The 24,765-nt window shown below is 39.5% G+C and overlaps 1 protein-coding gene across 14 annotated transcripts in view; it reads right to left on the reverse strand.

The window, feature by feature from the left end:
• Positions 1-24,765, reverse strand: part of CNKSR2 (connector enhancer of kinase suppressor of Ras 2) — a 550,079-nt gene that overhangs the window by 277,917 nt on the left and 247,397 nt on the right. For 5 of the 14 annotated variants that reach the window (XM_069761485.1, XM_069761477.1, XM_069761478.1 and 2 more), the window contains 2 exons: positions 13,742-13,888; positions 11,319-11,363 (listed from right to left, as the gene is read on the reverse strand). The exons of 4 other annotated variants lie outside the window; for them this stretch is intronic. In XM_069761485.1, the coding sequence (XP_069617586.1) occupies positions 11,319-11,363; positions 13,742-13,888 (192 nt within the window). The remainder of the gene's footprint in view (positions 1-11,318; positions 11,364-13,741; positions 13,889-24,765) is intronic. 5 more of the 14 variants (XM_069761482.1, XM_069761480.1, XM_069761483.1 and 2 more) reach the window with 1 other exon arrangement.

Here is a 24,765-nt window from a genome sequence, read left to right on the forward strand (position 1 = left end):
AAATCCGATGCAACCCATCCACCACCATATCCACTCCAGGATAATCAGAAGGCTCCACCTGACCAGAGGAAAAACGAGGATGAAACCCCGAATTACAAAAGAAAGGAGAAACCAAGGTAGCAGAACTAGCCCGATTATTAAGGGCAAACTCGGCCAGCGGCAAAAAGGTAACCCAGTCATCCTGATCAGCAGAAACAAAACACCTCAAATAAGTTTCCAAGGTCTGATTAGTTCGCTCCGTCTGGCCATTCGTCTGAGGATGGAATGCAGACGAAAAGGACAAATCAATGCCCATCTTAGCACAGAACGTCCGCCAAAATCTAGACACAAACTGGGATCCCCTGTCAGAAACGATGTTCTCCGGAATCCCATGCAAACGAACCACGTTCTGGAAAAACAGAGGGACCAACTCAGAGGAGGAAGGCAACTTAGGCAAGGGTACAAGATGAACCATTTTAGAAAAGCGGTCACACACAACCCAGATGACAGACATTTTTTGAGAGACAGGGAGATCCGAAATAAAGTCCATGGAAATGTGCGTCCAAGGCCTCTTCGGGATAGGCAAAGGTGACAACAATCCACTGGCTCGAGAACAGCAAGGCTTAGCCCGAGCACAAACCTCACAAGACTGCACAAAAGAACGCACATCCCTCGACAAGGAAGGCCACCAAAAAGACCTGGCCACCAAGTCTCTAGTACCAAATATTCCAGGATGACCTGCCAACGCAGAAGAATGGACCTCGGAGATGACTCTACTGGTCCAACTATCCGGAACAAACAGTCTCTCAGGCGGACAACGATCAGGTTTACCCGCCTGAAACTCCTGCAAAGCACGTCGCAAGTCTGGGAAGACGGCCGACAAAATCACCCCATCCCTAAGGATACCAGTGGGCTCAGAATTTCCAGGGGAGTCAGGCACAAAAGTCCTAGAAAGAGCATCCGCCTTCACATTCTTTGAACCTGGCAGGTATGAAACCACAAAATTGAAACGAGAGAAAAACAGTGACCAACGAGCCTGTCTAGGATTCAGACGCCTGGCAGACTCAAGGTAAATCAGATTTTTGTGATCAGTCAAGACCACCACACGATGTCTAGCACCCTCCAGCCAATGACGCCACTCCTCAAATGCCCACTTCATGGCCAAAAGTTCCCGATTACCCACATCATAATTCCGCTCAGCGGGCGAAAATTTTCTAGAAATGAACGCACATGGCTTCATCACCGAGCAATCGGAGCTTCTCTGTGACAAAACCGCCCCCGCTCCAATCTCGGAAGCATCAACCTCAACTTGGAAAGGAAGCGAAACATCAGGCTGACGCAACACAGGAGCAGAAGAAAACCGGCGTTTAAGTTCCCGAAAGGCCTCCACAGCCGCAGGAGACCAATCAGCAACATCAGCACCCTTCTTAGCCAAATCCGTCAAAGGCTTAACAACACTAGAAAAATTAGTTATAAAACGACGATAGAAATTAGCAAAGCCTAAGAACTTCTGCAGACTCTTAAGAGATGCAGGCTGCGTCCAGTCACAAATAGCCCGAACCTTGACGGGATCCATCTCAATAGTAGAAGGGGAAAAAATATACCCCAAGAAAGAAATCTTCTGGACTCCATAGAGACACTTTGAGCCCTTTACAAACAAGGAATTAGCCCGCAGGACCTGAAACATCTTCCTGACCTGCTGAACATGAGACTCCCAGTCATCAGAAAAAACCAAAATATCATCCAAATACACAATCATAAATTTATCCAGATATTCACGGAAAATATCGTGCATAAAGGACTGGAAGACTGAAGGAGCATTAGAAAGTCCGAAAGGCATTACCAAATACTCAAAATGGCCCTCAGGCGTATTAAATGCGGTTTTCCACTCATCACCTTGCTTTATTCGTATAAGATTATACGCACCCCGAAGATTAATCTTAGTGAACCATTTAGCCCCCTTAATGCGAGCAAACAAATCAGTCAACAAAGGCAAAGGATACTGATATTTTACGGTAATCTTATTCAAAAGACGATAATCTATACAAGGCCTCAAGGACCCATCTTTTTTGGCCACGAAAAAAAAAACCTGCTCCCAAAGGGGACGAAGATGGACGGATATGTCCCTTTTCCAAGGACTCCTTAACATAATCCCGCATAGCAGTATGCTCTGGCACTGACAGATTGAACAAACGACCTTTAGGAAATTTACTACCAGGAATTAAATCTATAGCACAATCGCAATCCCTGTGAGGAGGAAGCGAACTGAGCTTAGGCTCCTCAAAAACATCCCGATAATCAGACAAAAATACAGGAACCTCAGAAGGAGTAGATGAAGCGATAGAAATCGGAGGTGCATCATCATGAACCCCCTGACATCCCCAGCTTAACACAGACATTGTTTTCCAGTCAAGGACTGGATTATGAGTTTGTAACCATGGCAGACCAAGTACTAGAACATCATGTAAATTATACAATACCAGGAAGCGAATCACCTCCTGATGAACGGGAGTCATACGCATGGTCACTTGTGTCCAGTACTGAGGTTTATTCATAGCTAAAGGTGTAGAGTCAATTCCCTTCAAAGGAATAGGGACTTCCAGAGGCTCAAGACTAAACCCACATCGCTTGGCAAATGACCAATCCATAAGACTCAGGGCAGCGCCTGAATCTACATAGGTATCGACGGAAATGGATGATAATGAGCAAATCAGAGTCACAGACAGAATGAACTTAGACTGTAACGTACTAATGGCAACAGACTTATCAACCTTTTTTGTGCGTTTAGAGCATGCTGATATAACATGAGCTGAATCACCACAATAAAAGCACAACCCATTTTTCCGCCTATAGTTTTGCCGTTCACTTCTAGACTGAACTCTATCACATTGCATTGTCTCAAGTGCCTGTTCAGAAGACACCGCCAAATGGTGCACAGGTTTGCGCTCCCGTAAACGCCGATCAATCTGAATAGCCATAGTCATAGACTCATTCAGACCCGTAGGCGCAGGGAACCCCACCATAACATCTTTAATGGCCTCAGAAAGGCCATCTCTGAACTTTGCAGCCAGGGCGCACTCATTCCACTGAGTAAGCACTGACCATTTCCGAAATTTTTGACAATATATTTCTGCTTCATCTTGCCCCTGAGAGAGAGCTAATAAAGCTTTTTCAGCCTGAATCTCCTGGTTAGGTTCCTCATAGAGCAAACCCAATGCCAGAAAAAACGCATCCACATTAAGCAACGCAGGATCCCCTGGTGCCAATGCAAATGCCCAATTTTGAGGGTCACCCCGCAGGAAAGATATAATAATCTTAACCTGCTGAGCAGGGTCTCCAGAAGAGCGAGATTTCAAAGAAAGGAACAGCTTGCAATTGTTCCTAAAATTCAGAAAACTAGATCTATCTCCAGCAAAGAACTCTGGAATAGGAATTCTAGGTTCAGACATAGGAGCATGTACAACAAAATCTTGTATATTTTGAACCTTAGCAGCAAGATTATTCAAGCTGGAAGCTAAACTCTGGACGTCCATGATAAACAGCTAAGGTCAGAGCCATTCAAGGATTAAGAGGAGGAAAAAAAAAAAATCAGCCTGGCTGCAATTAAGGCTAGGCAGCAACCTCAGAGGAGAGAAAAAAAAAAAAAAACACTTCCTCAGACTACTTTTTCTCCTACTTCAGCCCAAACATTTTGGCCGGCTATACTGTCATGATTCCAATGGCAGGGAATCACAAAAGGACAAGCACCAACGAGCTCTAGGGTGATGGAACCTGAGCTGACCGCGACCCTAAACCTGAACACACAAATAACAATAGCCGGGGAACGTGCCTACGTTGATCCTAGACGTCTCGCACCAGCCGAAGATCTAACTTCCCCTATTAGAAGAAACACAGACCTCTCTTGCCTCCAGAGAAATACCCCACAGAAATAGCAGCCCCCCACATATAATGACGGTGAAATGAGAGGAAGGCACATACACAGTATGAAAACAGATTCAGCAAAATGAGGCCCGCTAAAACTAGATAGCAGAGGATACAAAAGTAAACTGTGCGGTCAGCAAAAAACCCTTCAAAAAACCATCCTGTAATTACTTGAACTCATGTTCCAACTCATGGAACATGAGGAGCAATTACAGCCCACTAAAGCAACCAGCAGCAAAGAGACAATTATATGCAAGCTGGACAAGACAAAAATAAAGCAAAACGTGGAACAAGAAAATCAAAACTTAGCTTGTCCTGAAGATTACTGAAGCCAGAAGCTGAGGTAACAAAACACTCTGATAACCTTGATAGCCGGCGGGGAAATGACAAGAAAGCCCGGTTAAATAGGAAACTCCCAAATCCTAATAGAACAGGTGGACACCAGAGACAGCAGAACACAAATCACCCAGTACCATCAGTAACCACCAGAGGGAGCCCAAAAACAGAACCCACAACACATACTCCAGTTATGACCAGGTGCTCCCCGCAAGATTTCAGAGACAGAGGAGTGAACAGAATTATCAGAAGAGTTGTCCAAGAGCCAACAACCATCTGTGGAGAGCTACAGAAAGACATGGTATAATTTTTTTAAAGAAATCTATATAAGTAACTCAACTTCTATGGCCTGTATGCACGCTCACCACGCAAGACTCCATTGCTGAACAAAAAGCATGTTCAAGCATGTTGAAGTTTGCCCAAGAACATTTAGACAAGACTGAAAGACTGTGAGAATATAGCCTGCTGAGATGAGACCAAAATTGAACTCTTTGGATACCATAATAAACACCATGTTTGCAGATCGAAAGGCACTGCATATGACTTCACAAACACCATACCAACAGTGAAGATAGGAGGTGGGAACATGATGGTTTGGGGCTGATTTTCAGCATACAACACTGGTAAACATCATATGATTGAAGGAAAATGAATGGACAAATGTACTGAGACATTCTTGAAAAAACTATCTGCTGCCATCTACCAGGATGATGAAGATGAAACGAGGATGGACATTTAAGCAAGACAAAAATCTAAAACACACAGCCAAGGAAACTCTCAATTGGTTTCAGAGAATGGCTGATTTAATCTATCACCTGATCTGAATCCAGTAGAAAATGTATTGAAGGAACAAAGGCTCAGAGTTCATAGAAGGAGCCCAAGGAACCTTCAAGACTATGTGGAAGAATGGGCCATAATCGCACCTGAGCAATGCATGTGACTACTTTCTCCATAGAGGAGAAGCTGTCATCACCAACAAAGACTTTTGTACGAATTTCAGTAAGTGTGTTCAGTACTTTTTCCCTGTGTCATTTCTCATTAGTACACAAATTAATTTATGGTTATCTACAGTTTGATCCCTTTGACTGTGTGGATTGGATGGGTTGTTAGCAACATTTGGCGAGCATTTCATGTCAGTAACACCTTTGGAGATATTTTTACTTTGAGAATTAGTGATGTGTTCAATACTTATTGAGCCTGCTGCATAGCTGATCACTTTCAGAGTGCATTCCCCACTCCACCCCCACCCCCGACTTCTACGCTGTGCCAGATGAAGTAGAAAAAGGGACATCGTGCAGCCCTGCATAGTAACAGGACCTTTCTTTTATACCTGCTGTATATACATACACTCAGACACATATACATAATCTACACTATATACAGACAGTTTATACAAAACAAGATCTATGCTATATAGTCAATGGATACTACAATCATTCTAACTATATACCGACAATGGGCACCATATACAGACAATATATTATGTACAATATATAACTGGGCAAGCATACTATATATAATCTATACTAAATACAATGTACACTATACTGTATATAATCTATACTATAGATTTAATTCACACTATTTACAGAGAATGTACACTATCTATACTATATATAGACAATGTACACTATATACTGTAGGTAGTGCACGCTATAATCTATAGACAATGTCTACTATATACAGAGAGTGTACACTATATACACTATATGCAATGTACAGTATATACACAATATATACAACAATGCCCACTATACTATATAGTGTATACAGTTCATATACAGTGTATAAAATGCAGACATTGTACACTATATATAATCTATTGTATACTGAAAATGTTCACTACATTTACATTATATACAATCAATGCATACCTTATACAATCTATTCTACATACAGACTGTACACTATATGCAATATAAACTATATACAATTTATTCTACATCCAGACTGTATACAATATATGCTACATACAAGGTACATTAATTTTATTTTTGTTTTAATTCTTTTGTACTTTGTACAAATGGGTGTGACTCCCCTTTTTGGGCTGTTCATTTTGTTTATAAAGCTTTCCACGGGCAGCTGTCTTATCAGTTGGGACCCAGGTCCTGCTCGGCCCTTTTCTATTTTTACGTCTGCTGACACATAGTGAGATGAAGGATAAGATAGGCACTGTCCTGATTGAGGTACACCTTTTCACGGTGGGATTGCTTTTATGCTTTTTTGACCAAAACAGTGTTAACCAAGTAGTACCCTATGTTACTTACGTGCACTATTACTATTTATATACTGCAGGCTATTTGCTTATTTTGTTTTATCTTAGGTTCTTAATGTATATGTAAGGAGGTGGAACACAAGAAGAGTCCGGGGCGGTTACCTTCTCTGCCCCGTGCCTGGAACCATTGAGCTGTGCTACAAGTTCCCCAGGGGGCAGACTTAGAGACTGGGACGGGAAGGAAGCCAGGTGCAAGTGGCAGAGCAGCGTGTGCAGCGGTCAGGGCAGGATGCAGCTGCGCTGTGGGAGAGAGAGAGCTCCCGGTCAGAGGACAAATACAGGGAGATTGCCTAGAAACACTGCATCTTGTGAGTACATGAAAGCGGACTCTGCTGTGAATGGGGAGGGGCACTTTGAGACCTGTGCAGAGCCATTGGCCCGTGCAGAGACTGCGACCCCCCTGGTACCCATGGTATCCGTGCAGAGACTGTGACCCCCTGGTACCCATGGTATCAGTGCAGAGCCCCTGATTACTGGTGATAGACTTAATAATAGACTGACCATCGTTTTCCCGGGATAGGCTGTGCTGTAAAAGCTAAAGACTCAGAGCCTGTGCATATCACATTAACTCCCGAAAACCCAGGCAGTGGGCCCTAGAGACTACTCAGCCCACAGACAACAGAGGGACGACAAGTGCCGCTGTTTCTCGGCGCCTACGATGGAGAAGACGACCCTTCAAGCAAGTCCTCATCAGACTGATAAGGGTTCTTTTTCTCAAGAAATCCTGCTTAATTCTGTTACACAGTTTGACTCCCATATTTTGCACCATTATCTTTTCAGTTTATTTTCTACTGTTCTCTCCCTGCGAGGAGAATATTGCCCTTGTTAATAAATCCTCCTCAACAGTTGGTCTGTGTGTTCCGTGGTGACATATTTAACCCTGCACCCTATTACATATATTATATACAGTCCATGGATGCTAGGTACAATATCTACCCATGAATGACTTATACAATCTATACTCTGTATTTTATACTATACACAGGGATGATGGAGGACTTGCCAGTGTCTCGCCACCTCTGTTGTTCCTCTAAACTTCTCATAGGACTACAAGTTCACCAAAAGGTCCTTTTTCTCTGACCTGAGATATAAGATAATAGCCTCCCACAATGGTCGAATATCCAGCAGCTGTCGGCTGGACACTACAACTAACAACTTGCTGCATCAACCACGATCATTGTTGGCAATGACATGAATGTTTTACACCTTCGATGCTCCTATCAATAGTAACTACAGCTTTGAAGTGGTTAACAGTGTGGAGGCCTCTAACTTTATCGGCAGATTGAGATCATGATTGTGTGGTCCTGATGTTTAACATGGCAATTCACAGCCAAATAATGGCCTTAGAGTCTGCCAGATATAGTGACCTGTTCAGAAGGTAGCAACATTTAGGTGGTAAAAATATATTTTTTTTAATTTCCAGTCATGCTACTTTGCATTAATTCCTGAGATGCACCTGAAAGGTTAATAAACTATCTGACAGCAATTTTGAATATGTTGGCTGATGCGTTTTTTAAAATGGTATCACTTCAGGGGTTCTCCAATATATAGGACCCCCAAAGTCACTTCAAAACTGAATAGATCTCTAAAAAATACATTTTGTAAATTTGCTTGAAAAAATAAAAAATTACTACTACATTTTTAAACCTTCTAAAAGGCTAACAAAAAAAAAGAAGATTTTACAAATGATGCTAATGTAAAGCAGACATGAATGAGGAAAACGTTATTGTGTGCTACGACTATTTGTATTAAAGGAATACTCAAAGTTAGAAAATTTTAAATTTTCAAAAATGTGCATAATTTTGAATTTTTTTCAAAATAAATTAACAAAATGTATCAACTTACATTTACCATAAAGTACAATGTGTCACGAAAAAAAAAAACAGTCTCAAAATCACTGGGATATGTTTAAGCAGTCCAGAGTTGTTACCACATAAAGTGACACTGGTCAGATTTAAAAAGTTTGGCCTTGTCTTTAAGGGGTTAGAAAACAAAACAAACATCAGATTACTCAAAGGAGCAGGAGAAGTAAGCTCTTTAAAGCAGGTAGCCGAGATACTAACCGACCCAATAACCTGGAGCAGTGTAGGGTCTCACAATTAGCCCTTTAGTGCAACGGGGCCCTGGGCAATTGCCCAGTTTGTTCACCTCATCCAACGCTGCCCGGATTATGGCGAGAACTAACTGTAGTTCGAATGACTGAACATGTGTATGCCCCCCAGCACTCAGCTTATTGGAAAGACATGCGGTATGCTATACTTTATTGCAGAATACCAGGTGGTGCTATACCATGCAAGAAAATGTTATAGCTTTTCACTTCATTGTTTATTACATGTACAGTAAATTGAATATACTATAAATAATTCATGATCCATGCAAAGAATATTATTTTACGCTAGAAGAAGCCCTTTATGCTCCTTTTTAATCGTGTGCCTTGACTCATTCTGCATGCAAAATATTGTAGATTACTGATTGATCACTGAATATCAATCTGATTTAATATATTATTACTTTTTACACTGGGCTCACAATTTGCAGCCACAGCAGGTATTAGTTGCAATTTTATGAAATTGCATTAATACTGCAGCAGTTTGTTTTCTTACAATGATTTTCTGAAGCTGTGACAAAGCCAAGTTGCTTTGCCATGATTTCGGAAATTTAGTGTCAACAATTTTTATTTCAGAAAATATCATTAAACATGAATTACATAGATTATAAAGTTCAAGGATCCCCTCGCAGGGGGAAATATAAGACAGATTAAGTAAAAAAAAAGAAACACTATCCTTGACTGTATAGTTATAGTTATAAAAAATATATATAACAATTTTAACTGAACTGTGTTTGGGTTAATGGGAGGGGGAAGGAAAAGAGGGGGGTATAGAACATTGAGTGATAGCGATGAGAATTAAGTTGACGTGAATTAACAAATTAAATAAATCAAAAGTTATAGTTATCAATAAGTACTGATATAGTTGTGTGTTATATACCTAGAGACATTATTCTATGAAGGTCGTCATCATTCTGTGCCTGGATCCAAGGATCCCATATGCTTTGAAAGGTATCGATAGAATCGGACCTAGTGGTCTCGATTTTTTTCATATAGCATTATTAAATTAATCAGTCTTTTCACCTGGGTTATTGAAAGCATATTAGTTTTCCATTGTCAAGCTATGTGGGTTCTGGTTGCCATAGTAATAGAGTCAATAAGACAACAAATTGTATTGTTGATTGGTCTGTCTTCTAAAAGTAATACTGTCGGTGTTAGGAGCAATTCTTTTTTTAGAACGGTGTTAATCCAGAGAGACTTCACTATTGGACATGACCACCAGATGTGAAGTGTATCTCCCATATCGATACATTCTCTAAAACATTTGTTAGGGATTGTATGATAGATATTGTGCAAAAAGTTAGGAACATAATGAATTCTATGGAATAATTTATACCATCTTTGAGGTGTAAGAGAGACTTGTATTTCTTCCGGTCATTGTTCCATGGCCTTTAATTTTAAATCATCTCTTGGTTGATTAAATATAGAATATAGCTGTGATATGAGGCCATTTCCCAATGGGTCATATAGATACTTCAATTCTAAATTTGTAGGTTTTGGATTTGGTGAGTTGGTGGTTAAAGTTCGCAAAAAGTGAAAAATTTGTTCTAATCTGAAACTTTTGGATTTTGGTACTAGGATTTTGGAAATTTAAACAACATCGTAGCCCCGACATGTGTGCCCATAGAAGGTAATTCCATAGTTATTCAATAATTTTGCATTGTTGACTATGACTTCGCTTGCTGAACCATAGGTGGAATGAATCAGAGAGTATCATTACCAATGTGGACATTTTCTTTTTTTGACTCCTAGAGCAAGGTAACTCAAAGATTATATGAAGGACATGCTAATTACCACTCTGCATTCATTTGCAAACTATTCTCATATCATGGACTTAAATTGACTATAATCTGTGTTACATTATTCTTTATTCTGTAGTCTGGTTTTTTTCATTTTTGTTATTAATACAACTACTTTTGTGACATCAGTTGACACAGGCGGATTATTATAGTATTTTAAAAAACAATTTATATATTAAATATTTGGATTATTCATCTAACATCCATTAATACATCCAACAGATTTAATCACATGGTACCACCACCAGGTCTCACATCTAGTCTCATCTATTCATTTCTGGATGCCACCAGCCCCATATTTAGAATACAATAATTTTTTTTATGTTTCCTATTTTCTCAGGCTCCACTTGTTAGTCCATGACTTCAGGTGCTTTGTGGTTTCCAGCGCTGTAGTTTTTCATACACATCAGTAAAAATATAATAAATTGTTTTTAAAATGTTACGTCTGATTTCAGTAAAAAGCAGAAAAAAATAGGTCAAAGTGCAAAGTTATAACTACATTAGCATTTTTCTAAATTACAATGCCTGTCGTTGGGGGATAAGGGGTTCAATACTGGACCAGTGAAAGGATTAGGAGAACGAAGATGCTGCCCTTACCCATGCCCACTTCACTCCCTGCTGATAGATATTAGACTATCGTGGAGGCAACCAGCTATGTAGAATGTATGAGGACAGAACAAGATTCAAGAATGTCTGCCTGTTCTTAAAGTAATGTGGATATCAATCTAAAATCACCCGAATAAAAGGAACACAAACATTGGATTAGAAAAGCACTTAAAAAAAAATCACAACTCTTCTGAAATAAAAAAAACTAGCCATCTCTTTCATCCACAACTAGAGAGAAAATACTGTACTAACAATACCGGAAGTGCTAAAAATCTAGTAACATAAAATTGCTTACTGATATACGTGTCCAGGAATAAGTTTTCATTTCATCATCATACCACTAAAAAAATAAGATGACACTTATTATCATTCAATTTTCATATCAATATAATATGCAGCAGAAGCTTCAGCCATTAAATCAGACTAATAAGTAATGAGAGGGTGGATTTAAAATACAATGGCAGCATTATTAATGAGATCTTCTCAAGCAGCAGGACTATCCATTGCCTAAACATGCCACAATATTCCACAACAGACAAAATGCATACAATATGTCAGTGGTCTCCAGCAGTGCATTCTCCGCAATGACCCCATAAAAAGTATTATGCAACAGGGTTCCAATAATGCATTCCGCCCCCTTGCCCTCCATCATACAGAATGGTCAGTGAGAAGCTCAAGCAAAGACATGCATGCTCATTTCCAGTAGAGACTATGCTAGTAAAAATTCTGTTATGGCAAAATGAACCCATAAATGGCCAAGCAATGAACAAGAGCACATCTACTGCACAACAAGCCTTGCTAAATGTAAGCCGCTTGAATGAATCACATTAAAAAGGATACGCATATACACTAAATTAAGGGGGGATTATCCAAGTCAAACAGTTCTAATTTACCTTTTACCCTCGGAAAGGTTTGCAGATATGTAATTCTAAAAGGACACATTTGGTCTTTACAAATACAAGTTTGGTACCTAATGGACTTTCATGGGTCCTATGTAAAATACTTATAGAAATTCTCTGGGATATAACGGATAAATGCAGTCTTGTGTCTAGGGATGGACTGGAGGGGGCAGTGCATGAGAGACTCAAACACCAAAGAGAAACTATGCACCAATTAGGCATTGTACCAGGCATAACATCATCTATTTTTTTTTCCTGGAGTGTTTCTTTTAACAAGCACTCTGGTGATTTTTTTTTATAGTCCCCTGTTCACAATCATGGGTGTGTAAAGAGCTTATTTAAAGGAAACCTGTCCCATCATTTATACCTACTAAATTACCCCCAATGTCTTACAGGTACGGCAATGTGAATCACTAACATGTTGTTCTCAAGTTTATTGTTCCAGTATACAAGTAAAAAAAACCTTTTTAAACTTAATTCAACTTCCTACAAGACGTTGGCTTTCAACTATATGGGTGGCACTGCATATCGCTTCAGTGACGGTCATCTGGGCAATAATCATGCCCAACGCAGTTTGATTGATGGCCTAGACTGCCCCGACATCACGCTAATTGCTGTCGAAATCTGGCCCCTGCGCACTGATAACCAGCTTTCCAGTCATGTATGCCCTCAGCTTCATTAACTATATGTGCAAGCTCTGGAAGCCACTGTAATTTTATACATGTTGTGAGTATACATGCACAGGAGGCTGGTTGACCGCATGCAGATTGTGCACGCGGTCAACCAGCATGTGCATCGGCAGATTGTCTTGGCAGTACAGACAATCACTCACACTGAGTTGGGAGTGATGACTGTCTGGAAGACCATGACTGAAATTATATGCAGCACCACCCATATGACTGAACGCCAGGGTCTGGCAGGCAATGGAGTAAAGATTAAAAAAATAAATTTCACGTCTATGCTGGGACTTTTCTTTTTTTTTTTTTTTTAGACCAACATGTTCACGATGCTCATTGCATGACCTGTAAGACAGTGGGGGAAGTTTAGTAGGGGAAAAAATTACACAAAAGGTTCCTTTTAAATACTTATTGATCACTGTGACCACATCTTCCTCAGCTTTTGCTGTGTGCTCAGCCGTCACTTTCTCAACGTCAGTCTTTGAGACTTAGAACTTTGAGAAAGTGACCTTCTGTTGCAGACCAAAAGATGTTCCAAAAGCAGTTCACAAACATGGTTTCAAGAAGCCGACGTGCAAAGGAGCAGCATTGTAAATGGCAAAAGACTGTGACCGGTAAGTATTTTAATACATTCTACACACACACTCATGGTTGTTAACACAATAAAAATAATTTAAAAAAAAATCACTGGAGTGATCCATTAAGGGCTCTGTTCTTCAAGTACCCCTGACCGGTCATGATTTGAGGATATTCCACAAAGAGAACTTCTGTGTAAGTGTTAAGGAGATCCTAAAATCATGAATGGTTTGCGGAATACAAGGACATACATGACTTATAATGCAATAGCTAGTGATCTTTGGTTCTCTAGATATTCTCTAGTTAATAATCATAAACCTTCAAGGAATCCTGAAGAACCACATGTTCCATATCTTAATTTAAGCATAAATAGATTTTTTTTGCTTTTACGGTTTGGTAATTCTGCGCGATGTGACCCTAACATAACACTGGTCATGTCAGCATGGTGTTGTCAAGCAGTTTTAGTCCCCGCTTAGATTTAGGGTACAGTTTCCCTTTAAAGCATTCCAAAAATTTTTGTTTATGACTAAAATGATGGCGAATGGCTTATGATTTAGCTTAGTTACCTGCAGAGCAAGAGGTTTCCATCTCATATTTTTCAGTAAAGCTGGTGCTGAGGTAAGCATGCTCTGAGGCCGCTTTTTCAAAGTTAAGATAACACCACTCGGGTCCTCTCGTAGTGCATTCACCAAATTTTTCAACTGCCACCCCACCTGGTAACCAGCAAAATTATTAAAATATAATTGAGGCAGAGCATACACAGTGTATTGATCCCAGTTACATGAAAGGAGATATAGCAAGCAACATAGAAGATTTTGGAAACCATACCAAGAAATTAACTCTGATATTGACGTACAACCTCAAGTCAACATCCAAAAGGAAGGCCACATTGTCAATAACCATTAAAAGAAGTGACTTATCACAGGACACATTGCACTAAGCATCTATTGCCACAATTTCTGCTCTACCACAGCTAGTCGAGAGGAATAATTAAACCTTCAGATTTGACAATAACTTATAAATTGATTTAATATACTACATGTATTAATTGCATTTACGATAAATGTATTATCTGCTTTTCTTGAATGTGATGAAGTGTCTAAGAAATAAATTCATTTTTGAGCAACCTGCCCTGGATAATCTATTTTGGATGGCAGGCTATAGCGAATCTATTCACACAATAAGCAGACCTGGTCATCCAGCATAACATTTAACTGTGTCCAAGCTTAGCCAAAAAATGTTTGCAAAGGAGCATATATTGTGATAACGGTATACCGTAGGTCACAGCTGTCATTGGCACATTGGACTTCAAAGCATGCCCAGGAAAACAAACCCAGTAGAATTTGCTTCTTTCGTGCCACTGGGCTCCGAAAATGAAAAAAAATAAAAGTAAACAACTATTTACAGAGATTTTCCTAGTGCTGAATCTATATGAAATACCAAGAGGATGGGCTTGGAGCGCCACGTCCTTTCGTCTTTCATTTATTTGGGGTGGAACTCCACTCGTGCTCCCATCTTGCAGGAGTGCACTATATGCTATTATACTTCGCTATGTAAAATATAAACTCTATAGTATTAACCATAACATATAAAGGCCAATGAGACCGTGTTAAAGGGACAAAATTATTAAAAAAAATATTTTATTATTTAAGATTTTCTTTTCCTCTCGTCGGCTTTAATTGCTATGAGATTTGGAAAGGCACTTCTGCTCCTGTACCACTGAGCCATGGAATGATATCACCACTCAATCTGGTATCATTTTTTTGCCAGGTAATAATACAAAACTGTAATATTAAGCATAAAACCTCTGTAATGTCCCTGAGAAATATATCAACAGTAGTTTAGCAAAATGATGATATGTTTACAGGACAATATATGTAATGTAGAAAATCCGTTGTCCTATTGACAAATCATTTTAAAAACAAATCCAACTTAAAAAGCAATAAAAAATAAAACGTTTTGAAAAAATCCTGATCACCAGTTTCTTTGGCTTAACAATTTTTATCAAAAATGTTTTCTAAGGCTATGTTCCCACAATGATTTTTTTGTGAGTTTTTTTATCCTGCGTATTTAAAAAAAATGCAAGTAACTATCAGGCCTGTTTCACATGTCAATGCCTCCGGTACGTGTAGTGACAGTTTTGTCATGTACCAGAGAAATGAATGGGTCTATGCAGATGTCAGCGTGTTTTCATGGACCGTGTGTCCGTGTGCAAAACAAGCAGACATGTCCGTTTTTACCCAGACACACGGCCCGCACACATGCACACGGAGAACAGTGTACACTGTCCTCCGTGCGCACGGACGGCCATGTGGGGAGCAGCGCTACAGTAAGCACTGTCCCCTGCTTGTGGTGATGAAGCCGGCTGTCATCCATTCTCCCCTGCTTGGCTGGCGATCAGCGCGAGCCGGGGAGAATGAATGAAAGAAAACCCGACATGGGGTCCCCCCCTATATTTTAAAACAAACCCGGCAAAACTCACAGGTGCGGGCTGCTATTTTAAAGTTGGTAAGGGGCCATGGATATGGACCTCCCCAGCCTAAAAACAGCAGCTGCCCAGAAAAGGCGCATCTATTAGATGCGCCAATTCTGGAGCTTTGCCCAGTTCTTCACACTGCCCTGTAGCATTGGCATATGGGGTAATGAGGTGTTAATGTCACCTTGCTATTATAAGGTGACATTAAGCCGACTTAGTAATGGAGAGGTGTCAATAAGACATCTATCCATTACTAATCACACAGTTGTTAAAGGGTTAATAAAACACACACACACAGTAAGAAAAAAGTACTCAATAGGTGCAGAAATGGTGCATAAAATTTGCAACATCAAAAACTCACCAGAAGCTCATTGAAAGAACATAGCCTTATAAGAGTTTGTTCCCACAATGTACTAGGTGAGTTTTTCATGTTGCAGATTTTCCGCATCTAATAAGTAAATTACCGTAAGTTATTTGCATTTTTTACATTATGTTTGAGGGGTTTTTTTACACGCTTTTTATTGAGTTTTTTTGTCTCTTCTCTGTATGCCATGGTTTAAACTAAAGTAACATAGTAACATAGTAACATAGTTAGTAAGGCCGAAAAAAGACATTTGTCCATCCAGTTCAGCCTATATTCCATCATAATAAATACCCAGATCTACGTCCTTCTACAGAACCTAATAATTGTATGATACAATATTGTTCTGCTCCAGGAAGACATCCAGGCCTCTCTTGAACCCCTCGACTGAGTTCGCCATCACCACCTCCTCAGGCAAGCAATTCCAGATTCTCACTGCCCTAACAGTAAAGAATCCTCTTCTATGTTGGTGGAAAAACCTTCTCTCCTCCAGACGCAAAGAATGCCCCCTTGTGCCCGTCACCTTCCTTGGTATAAACAGATCCTCAGTGCCTTATTTTTTATTTTGACTGGTATTTCGCTCTGTTACTGATGCAGTTATGTGTGGATTTTGTGCATTTGTAGTGTTTCTACAGCAGAAATGCACTAAAAACACAGATTTTTTTTTTTTTTTACCTGCCGGAATTCCATATCTAACACATTTCTATGGGAAAAATCTACTCGTGTAGAAAAATCTACACATCCTCCATACAATTCTGCAGGTAAAAAAAGATACCGCGGAAAAGCATCAAAGACGCACCTAATCCACACCTAAATATATCAATAAAGTTTTGTCAAAGCAAAACACCAAGAAGTATCAAACAAAGCAGCTTTATTTACAGCATAACATACCAAAAAGAGAAGGAAAAAATGCAGTGTCAAAAACGTGCTAAAAATACACAGTAAAAAAAACGCACACAAAGAAAGCAATGAAAAAAGCAAGTAACCTAATTTAAATACTGTAGGTGCAGAAATGCTGCAATATTAAAAATGCAGCAAAAGCTCATCATGGGAATGTAGCCTTAGGCTATGTTCACACTTTGTGTTTTTGCAGCATTTTTTGTTGCTTTTTTTTTAATACAAATTTTAGGCTGCGATTTACCATACCAGCAAAGGCGAGTAGATTTCAGAAATCTCATGAACACACAATGTTTTTTTCCTGACTGATTTCGAAAACTGCAGCATGTCACTTCTGTCAGTGTTTTTTCAGCCATTGGAAACAATGGGTAAGTGCAAAATTGCAGCAAAGCACAGCAAGGAATGCAGGTATCCGTTTTTGCTTTGTTTTTGGTGCAAAAATGTAAGGAAGTTAAACCATGATTTTTTTTAGAGGCCACTAAGCTTTATCAACATGCAAGAGAGACAACAAAAATGCAGGAATAAGGCCGGCTTCACACTCAGCGTATGAAAATACGGTCCGTATATTACGGCCGTAATACGCTGAAATGTCCCGAAAATAGTGGTCCGTAGCTCCTCCGTAGGCAGGGTGTGTCAGCGTTTTTTGCGCATGGCATCCTCCGTATGTAATCCGTATGGCATCCGTACTGCGTGGTTTTCTCGCAGGCTTGCAAAACCAACATACCGCTATAGAAATGATCCATGTGTCCCAAAAAGAAAAAAAAATATATATATACTGTCTATATATATATATATATATATATATATACAGTGGGGCAAAAAAGTATTTGGTCAGTCAGCAATAGTGCAAGTTCCACCGCTTAAAAAGATGAGAGGCGTCTGTAATTTACATCATAGGTAGACCTCAACTATGGGAGACAAACTGAGGGAAAAAAATCCAGAAAATCACATTGTCTGTTTTTTTATCATTTTTTTTGCATATTATGGTGGAAAATAAGTATTTGGTCAGAAACAAACAATCAAGATTTCTGGCTCTCACAGACCTGTAACTTCTTCTTTAAGAGTCTCCTCTTTCCTCCACTCATTACCTGTAGTAATGGCACCTGTTTAAACTTGTTATCAGTATAAAAAGACACCTGTGCACACCCTCAAACAGTCTGACTCCAAACTCCACTATGGTGAAGACCAAAGAGCTGTCAAAGGACACCAGAAACAAAATTGTAGCCCTGCACCAGGCTGGGAAGACTGAATCTGCAATAGCCAACCAGCTTGGACTGAAGAAATCAACAGTGGGAGCAATAACTAGAAAATGGAAGACATACAAGACCACTGATAATCTCCCTCGATCTGGGGCTCCACGCAAAATCCCACCCCGTGGGGTCAGAATGATCACAAGAACGGTGAGCAAAAATCCCAGAACCACGCGGGGGGACCTAGTGAATGAACTGCAGAGAGCTGGGACCAATGTAACAAGGCCTAACATAAGTAACACACTACGCCACCATGGACTCAGATCCTGCAGTGCCAGACGTGTCCCACTGCTTAAGCCAGTACATGTCCGGGCCCGTCTGAAGTTTGCTAGAGAGCATTTGGTTGATCCAGAGGAGTTTTGGGAGAATGTCCTATGGTCTGATGAAACCAAACTGGAACTGTTTGGTAGAAACACAACTTGTCGTGTTTGGAGGAAAAAGAATACTGAGTTGCATCCATCAAACACCATACCTACTGTAAAGCATGGTGGTGGAAACATCATGCTTTGGGGCTGTTTCTCTGCAAAGGGACCAGGACGACTGATCCAGGTACATGAAAGAATGAATGGGGCCATGTATCGTGAGATTTTGAGTGCAAACCTCCTTCCATCAGCAAGGGCATTGAAGATGAAACGTGGCTGGGTCTTTCAACATGACAATGATCCAAAGCACACCGCCAGGGCAACAAAGGAGTGGCTTCGTAAGAAGCATTTCAAGGTCCTGGAGTGGCCTAGCCAGTCTCCAGATCTCAACCCTATAGAAAACCTTTGGAGGGAGTTGAAAGTCCATGTTGCCAAGCGAAAAGCCAAAAACATCACTGCTCTAGAGGAGATCTGCATGGAGGAATGGGCCAACATACCAACAACAGTGTGTGGCAACCTTGTGAAGACTTACAGAAAACGTTTGACCTCTGTCATTGCCAACAAAGGATATATTACAAAGTATTGAGATGAAATTTTGTTTCTGACCAAATACTTATTTTCCACCATAATATGCAAATAAAATGTTAAAAAAACAGACAATGTGGTTTTCTGGATTTTTTTTTCTCAGTTTGTCTCCCATAGTTGAGGTCTACCTATGATGTAAATTACAGATGCCTCTCATCTTTTTAAGTGGTGGAACTAGCACTATTGCTGACTGACTAAATACTTTTTTGCCCCACTGTATATATATATATATATATATATATATATATATATATATATATATATGTCATTAGACACATGTATGTATATATATTAATATTTATTCCAGCGCTATACAGCTTGAAAGCCGGTAATTCAATTACCGGCTTTTTCTTTCTCCTTCCTAAAACCCGACATGATTTGAGACATGGTTTACATACAGTAAACCATGTCTTCTCTCCATTTTTTTTGCAGATTCCACACTACTAATGTCAGTAGTGTGTATCTGCAAAATTTGGCCGTTCTAGCTCTTAAAATAAAGGGTTAAATGGCGGAAAAAATTGGCGTGGGCTCCCGCGCAATTTTCTCCGCCAGAGTAGTAAAGCCAGTGACTGAGGGCAGATATTAATAGCCTGGAGAGGGTCCATGGTTATTGGCCCCCCCCTGGCTAAAAATATCTGCCCCCAGCCACCCCAGAAAAGGCACATCTGGAAGATGCGCCTATTCTGGCACTTGGCCACTCTCTTCCCATTCCCGTGTAGCGGTGGGATATGGGGTAATGAAGGGTTAATGCCCCCTTGCTATTGTAAGGTGACATTAAGCCTAATTAATAATGGAGAGGCGTCAATTATGACACCTATCCATTATTAATCCAATTGAATGAAAGGGTTAAATAAAACACAAACACATTATTTAAAATTATTTTAATGAAATAAAAACAATGGTTGTTGGAGTATTTTATTCTACGCCCAATCCAATCACTGAAGACCCTCGTTCTGTGAAAGAAAAAACATAATAAACCAACAATATACTTACCCTCCGCAGATCTGTAACGTCCAACGATGTAAATCCTTCTGAAGGGGTTAAAACATTTTGCAGCAAGGAGCTTTGCTAATGCAGGCTGCTCCTCGCTGCAAAACCCCGGGGAATGAGTCTAAATATAGATCAATGAGCTATATTTAGCTTCATTTGTGGTGAGGCGCCCTCTGCTGGATGTTCATAGATCGTGGGAAATTTCCTAGAAAGCTCCCAGGCTTTCTAGGCAAGTTCCCACGATCTATAAACAGCCAGCAGAGGGCGCCTCACCGCAAATGAAGCTAAATATAGCTCATTGATCTATATTTAGACTCATTCCCCGGGGTTTTGCAGCGAGGAGCAGCCTGCATTAGCAAAGCTCCTTGCTGCAAAATGTTTTAACCCCTTCAGAAGGATTTACATCGTTGGACGTTACAGATCTGCGGAGGGTAAGTATATTGTTGGTTTATTATGTTTTTTCTTTCACAGAACGAGGGTCTTCAGTGATTGGATTGGGCGTAGAATAAAATACTCCAACAACCATTGTTTTTATTTCATTAAAATAATTTTAAATAATGTGTTTGTGTTTTATTTAACCCTTTCATTCAATTGGATTAATAATGGATAGGTGTCATAATTGACGCCTCTTCATTATTAATTAGGCTAAATGTCACCTTACAATAGCAAGGTGGCATTAACCCTTCATTACCCCATATCCCACCGCTACACGGGAATGGGAAGAGAGTGGCCAAGTGCCAGAATAGGCGTATCTTCCAGATGTGCCTTTTCTGGGGTGGCTGGGGGCAGATATTTTTAGCCAGGGGGGGCCAATAACCATGGACCCTCTCCAGGCTATTAATATCTGCCCTCAGTCACTGGCTTTACTACTCTGGCGGAGAAAATTGTGCGGGAGCCCACGCCAATTTTTTCCGCCATTTAACCCTTTATTTTAAGAGCTAGAACGGCCAAATTTTGCAGATACACACTACTGACATTAGTAGTGACAAATCTGCAAAAAAATGGAGAGAAGACATGGTTTACTGTATGTAAACCATGTCTCAAATCATGTCGGGTTTTAGGAAGGAGAAAGAAAAAGCCGGTAATTGAATTACCGGCTTTCAAGCTGTATAGCGCTGGAATAAATATTAATATATATACATATATGTGTCTCACTGACATATATATATATATATATATATATATATATATACCTATTCTATGTGTACACATTTATTCTACCTATTGGACTGTAAGCTGTCAGTGTGATTTTACTGTACACCGCACTGAATTACCGGCTTTTCTCTCTAACAGCGCTGCGTATTTCTCGCAAGTCACACTGCTTGTCCGTGTGAAATCCGTATTTTTCATGCTTCCATAGACTTTCATTGGCGTATTTCTTGCGCAGTACGGTGACAAACGCAGCATGCTGCGATTTTGTACGGCCGTAGAAAGCCGTATAATACTGATCAGTAAAATACGGCAGATAGGAGCAGGGGCATAGAGAATAATTGTGCCGTATTTTTTGCGAGTTTTACGGACGTAGTTTCTGCGCTCTTATGTCCGTAAAACTCGCAAGTGTGAAGCCGGCCTAAAAACGCAGCAAAACCTGCTTTTTCTATGCAGTTTGTCTACTGACAAGCGAGGAAGTTTTACCTGCGGGGGAAAACACACAGCAAAAATGCAACATGTGAACATAGCCTAAGACTGACAAGAAAGGACAGCCATTACAGATTATCTTATTTTTTTCTTTTTTTACATGTTGTCAATTAAACTCAAGAACATAAAGACTTACAAAGGCACAGTAATTTAGGTCCAGGCAAAAAAATGCTCTACAATTTATAATTCCATGAGTTGTAATAATTGCGGTTTCCTTTTAATAACTTAGCAAGAAACAGTTACAGTCCATCCCAATAATCTTCACCGCCGCAGAAGTGTTCAGAACTAAGGGCTCAGGACCATCATTATAGTAATAAGTAGGGATCCTAGCGGTGCACTCTGAAATGATCATACATACAGACCTTATTCTGTCATAAGGCCTTAACCCCTTCACGACTGGAGGTATTTTCATTTTTGCGTTTTCGTTTTTTGCTCCCCTTCTTCCCAGAGCCATAACTTTTTTAATTTTCGGTCAGTATGGCCATGTGAGGGCTTGTTTTTTGTGGGACGAGTTGTACTTTTGAATGACACCATTAGTTTTAACATGTCGTGTACTGGAAAAAGAGAAGGAATGCAAAGGGTGGTGAAATTGCAATTGCAATTCCACAATTGTTTTTTGGTTTTGCTTTTTTACTATGTTCACTAAATGCTAAAACTGACCTGCCATTATGATTCTCCAGGTCATTATGAGTTCATAATAGCAAATATGTCTAGGTTCTTTTGGTGGTGAAAAAAAATTCCAAAGTTTCTTAAAAAAAAATTGCACCATTTTTCGATACCAGTAGTGTCTCCATTTTTCGTGATCTGGGGTTTGGTGGGGGCTTATTTTTTGAGCCGATGTTCGAGCTGACGTTTTTAATTATACCATTTTGGTATGCATACGATCTTTTGATCGCCCATTATTGCATTTTAATGCAATGTTCCGGCAACCAAAAAATCTGTAGTTCTGGCGCTTTGACTTTTTTCCCGTTACGCCGTCTAAGTGATCGGGTTAATTCTTTTTTTATGTTGATAGATCGTGTGATTCTGAACGTGGCGATACCAATTATGTGTATGTTTGATTTTTTTTTTTACGGTTTTATTTTGAATGGGGCAAAAGGGGGCGTTTTGAACACACACACACACACACACATATATACATGTATATATATATATACATGTATATATATATATATATATATATATATATATATATACACACACACAGTATATATATATATATATATTTTCACAGTGTATATATATATATATATATTTATTTTTTTATATTTTTTTATATACTTTTAAAAACATTTTTTTTAGTTTTTGCATGCTTTAATAGTCTCCATGGGTGACTAGAAGCTGCAGTTGTCTGATTGACATACAGGTGAAGATCAGAACACCACCGGGCAGCGCTCATAGCACCCAGCAATGACAACCACAGAGGTCTGCTGGAGACCTTTGGTTGTCATGCCAACCCATCAGCGACCTGCGGTCATATGACACAGGCGCCGATGAATGAGATTTCCGGTGCGCTTGCTCGAAGCACATGTTAAATGTCGCTGTCAGTCACATGAGGGTGGCACTTCCTCCCGCAGCTGTTAATGGCACATGTCATTTGTTCAAAACAGCTGACATGTGCTGGAAAAGATGTGGGTTCACTGCCGAACCCCACATCAAAGAGAGGGTGTCCGACATTGGTGTATTATTATGCCCGATGTCGGAAAGGGGTTTTAAATTTGGTCATTAAATGCACTTTGATCAAAACACTAATTTTAGGCATTGTCGATTACCCTATGGCTAAGGGTTAGGTAAAAACTGGACATGATCAATTTTTGTATGTCCGATCATCTGCTCTAGTGTCACTTTAGAGGCAAGTAAATGTCCAAGGTGTTTATCCCCCTTTCTCCTAATTGAAATGAACACATGTTTTTGCTTGAGCCCTGGGGACCAAATGAGCGTTCAAGTAAAAACTACCTAATTTGTATGATTAACTTTAATGCTGTCTCCAAATCTCTCAACATTTCAAAAACTTTACATTCTAATAACGCTAATAACAACTAATTAGACAATTCACTTCAAAGATCACAAACGAATAGCCATTATAAAAATTGTACCTGACCCAGTGAAGTTGACATATCTAAAGCTAAGAGAACTTGCAAAAGTCTTGGCAGTAATTATTTTGAATGAACTTTTGACATTAAGGAAAGAAAAAAAACAATCAATAAACTCATCTCATCCTATAACAACTTATCTTTCCTTTTGCTCAGTCATCACAGGATTTTGGCCTGAGACAGTCTGCTTAATGAGCAAACTAATATGTCTCTGTTTAAATACAGACACTTATTTTATCAGGTATAAAATATTTGTCAACTGCATGAAACATTTAGTAGCATGCTCAATAGCGATGCCAACATCATTAATTTAGATACAGTCTACCCAAGAAGAAGTAAAAGTAACTGTATTGTTCTCAGTCGTCCTTCGAAATAATTCAACACACAGTCTTATGTATCTTCATTAAAACTAAAGATTCATAAAAAGTAGCACAAGGGAAAAGATTTGACCATAGCAGCCAATCACACTTTGTTTCTCATTTTGTCAGGAACTCTTTGAAAAATCTAAGCAGCATTCCAATTGGTTATGGGTAGAGATGAGCAAATATTCCAATATACATTTCAGATTATTATCGTATTTGCAATATTAGCCAAATGCCATTGAAGTCAATGGGAGAACAGATGAGAGAATAAGTTCGAAAACGATCAACAAACATAAATTCAGCACAAATATGGTACGAACATGGCAAATTCAGATTTGGTGATTTGTTTTTCCAAACATATTCGCTAGTTAGGGATAGAAGAGAACATATGGGAAACTAAGCTAAATTAAGTGTTTAGAATCAGATCAAGGAAAATCAAGCCAAACCTTTTGAAGCAGATAAAATAAAGTTTAGCTACAAGTTTTTGGTGAGTCTCCATTCTACTGTATTAAATTCAACATAATCTTCACCAATAAAACCCCCAAAACATTATTACATATCAGTCCTTGGGCGGTT

The sequence above is a fragment of the Ranitomeya imitator genome, chromosome 3, assembly GCF_032444005.1.
Source record: "Ranitomeya imitator isolate aRanImi1 chromosome 3, aRanImi1.pri, whole genome shotgun sequence".
Classification (NCBI taxonomy): Eukaryota; Metazoa; Chordata; class Amphibia; order Anura; family Dendrobatidae; genus Ranitomeya; species Ranitomeya imitator.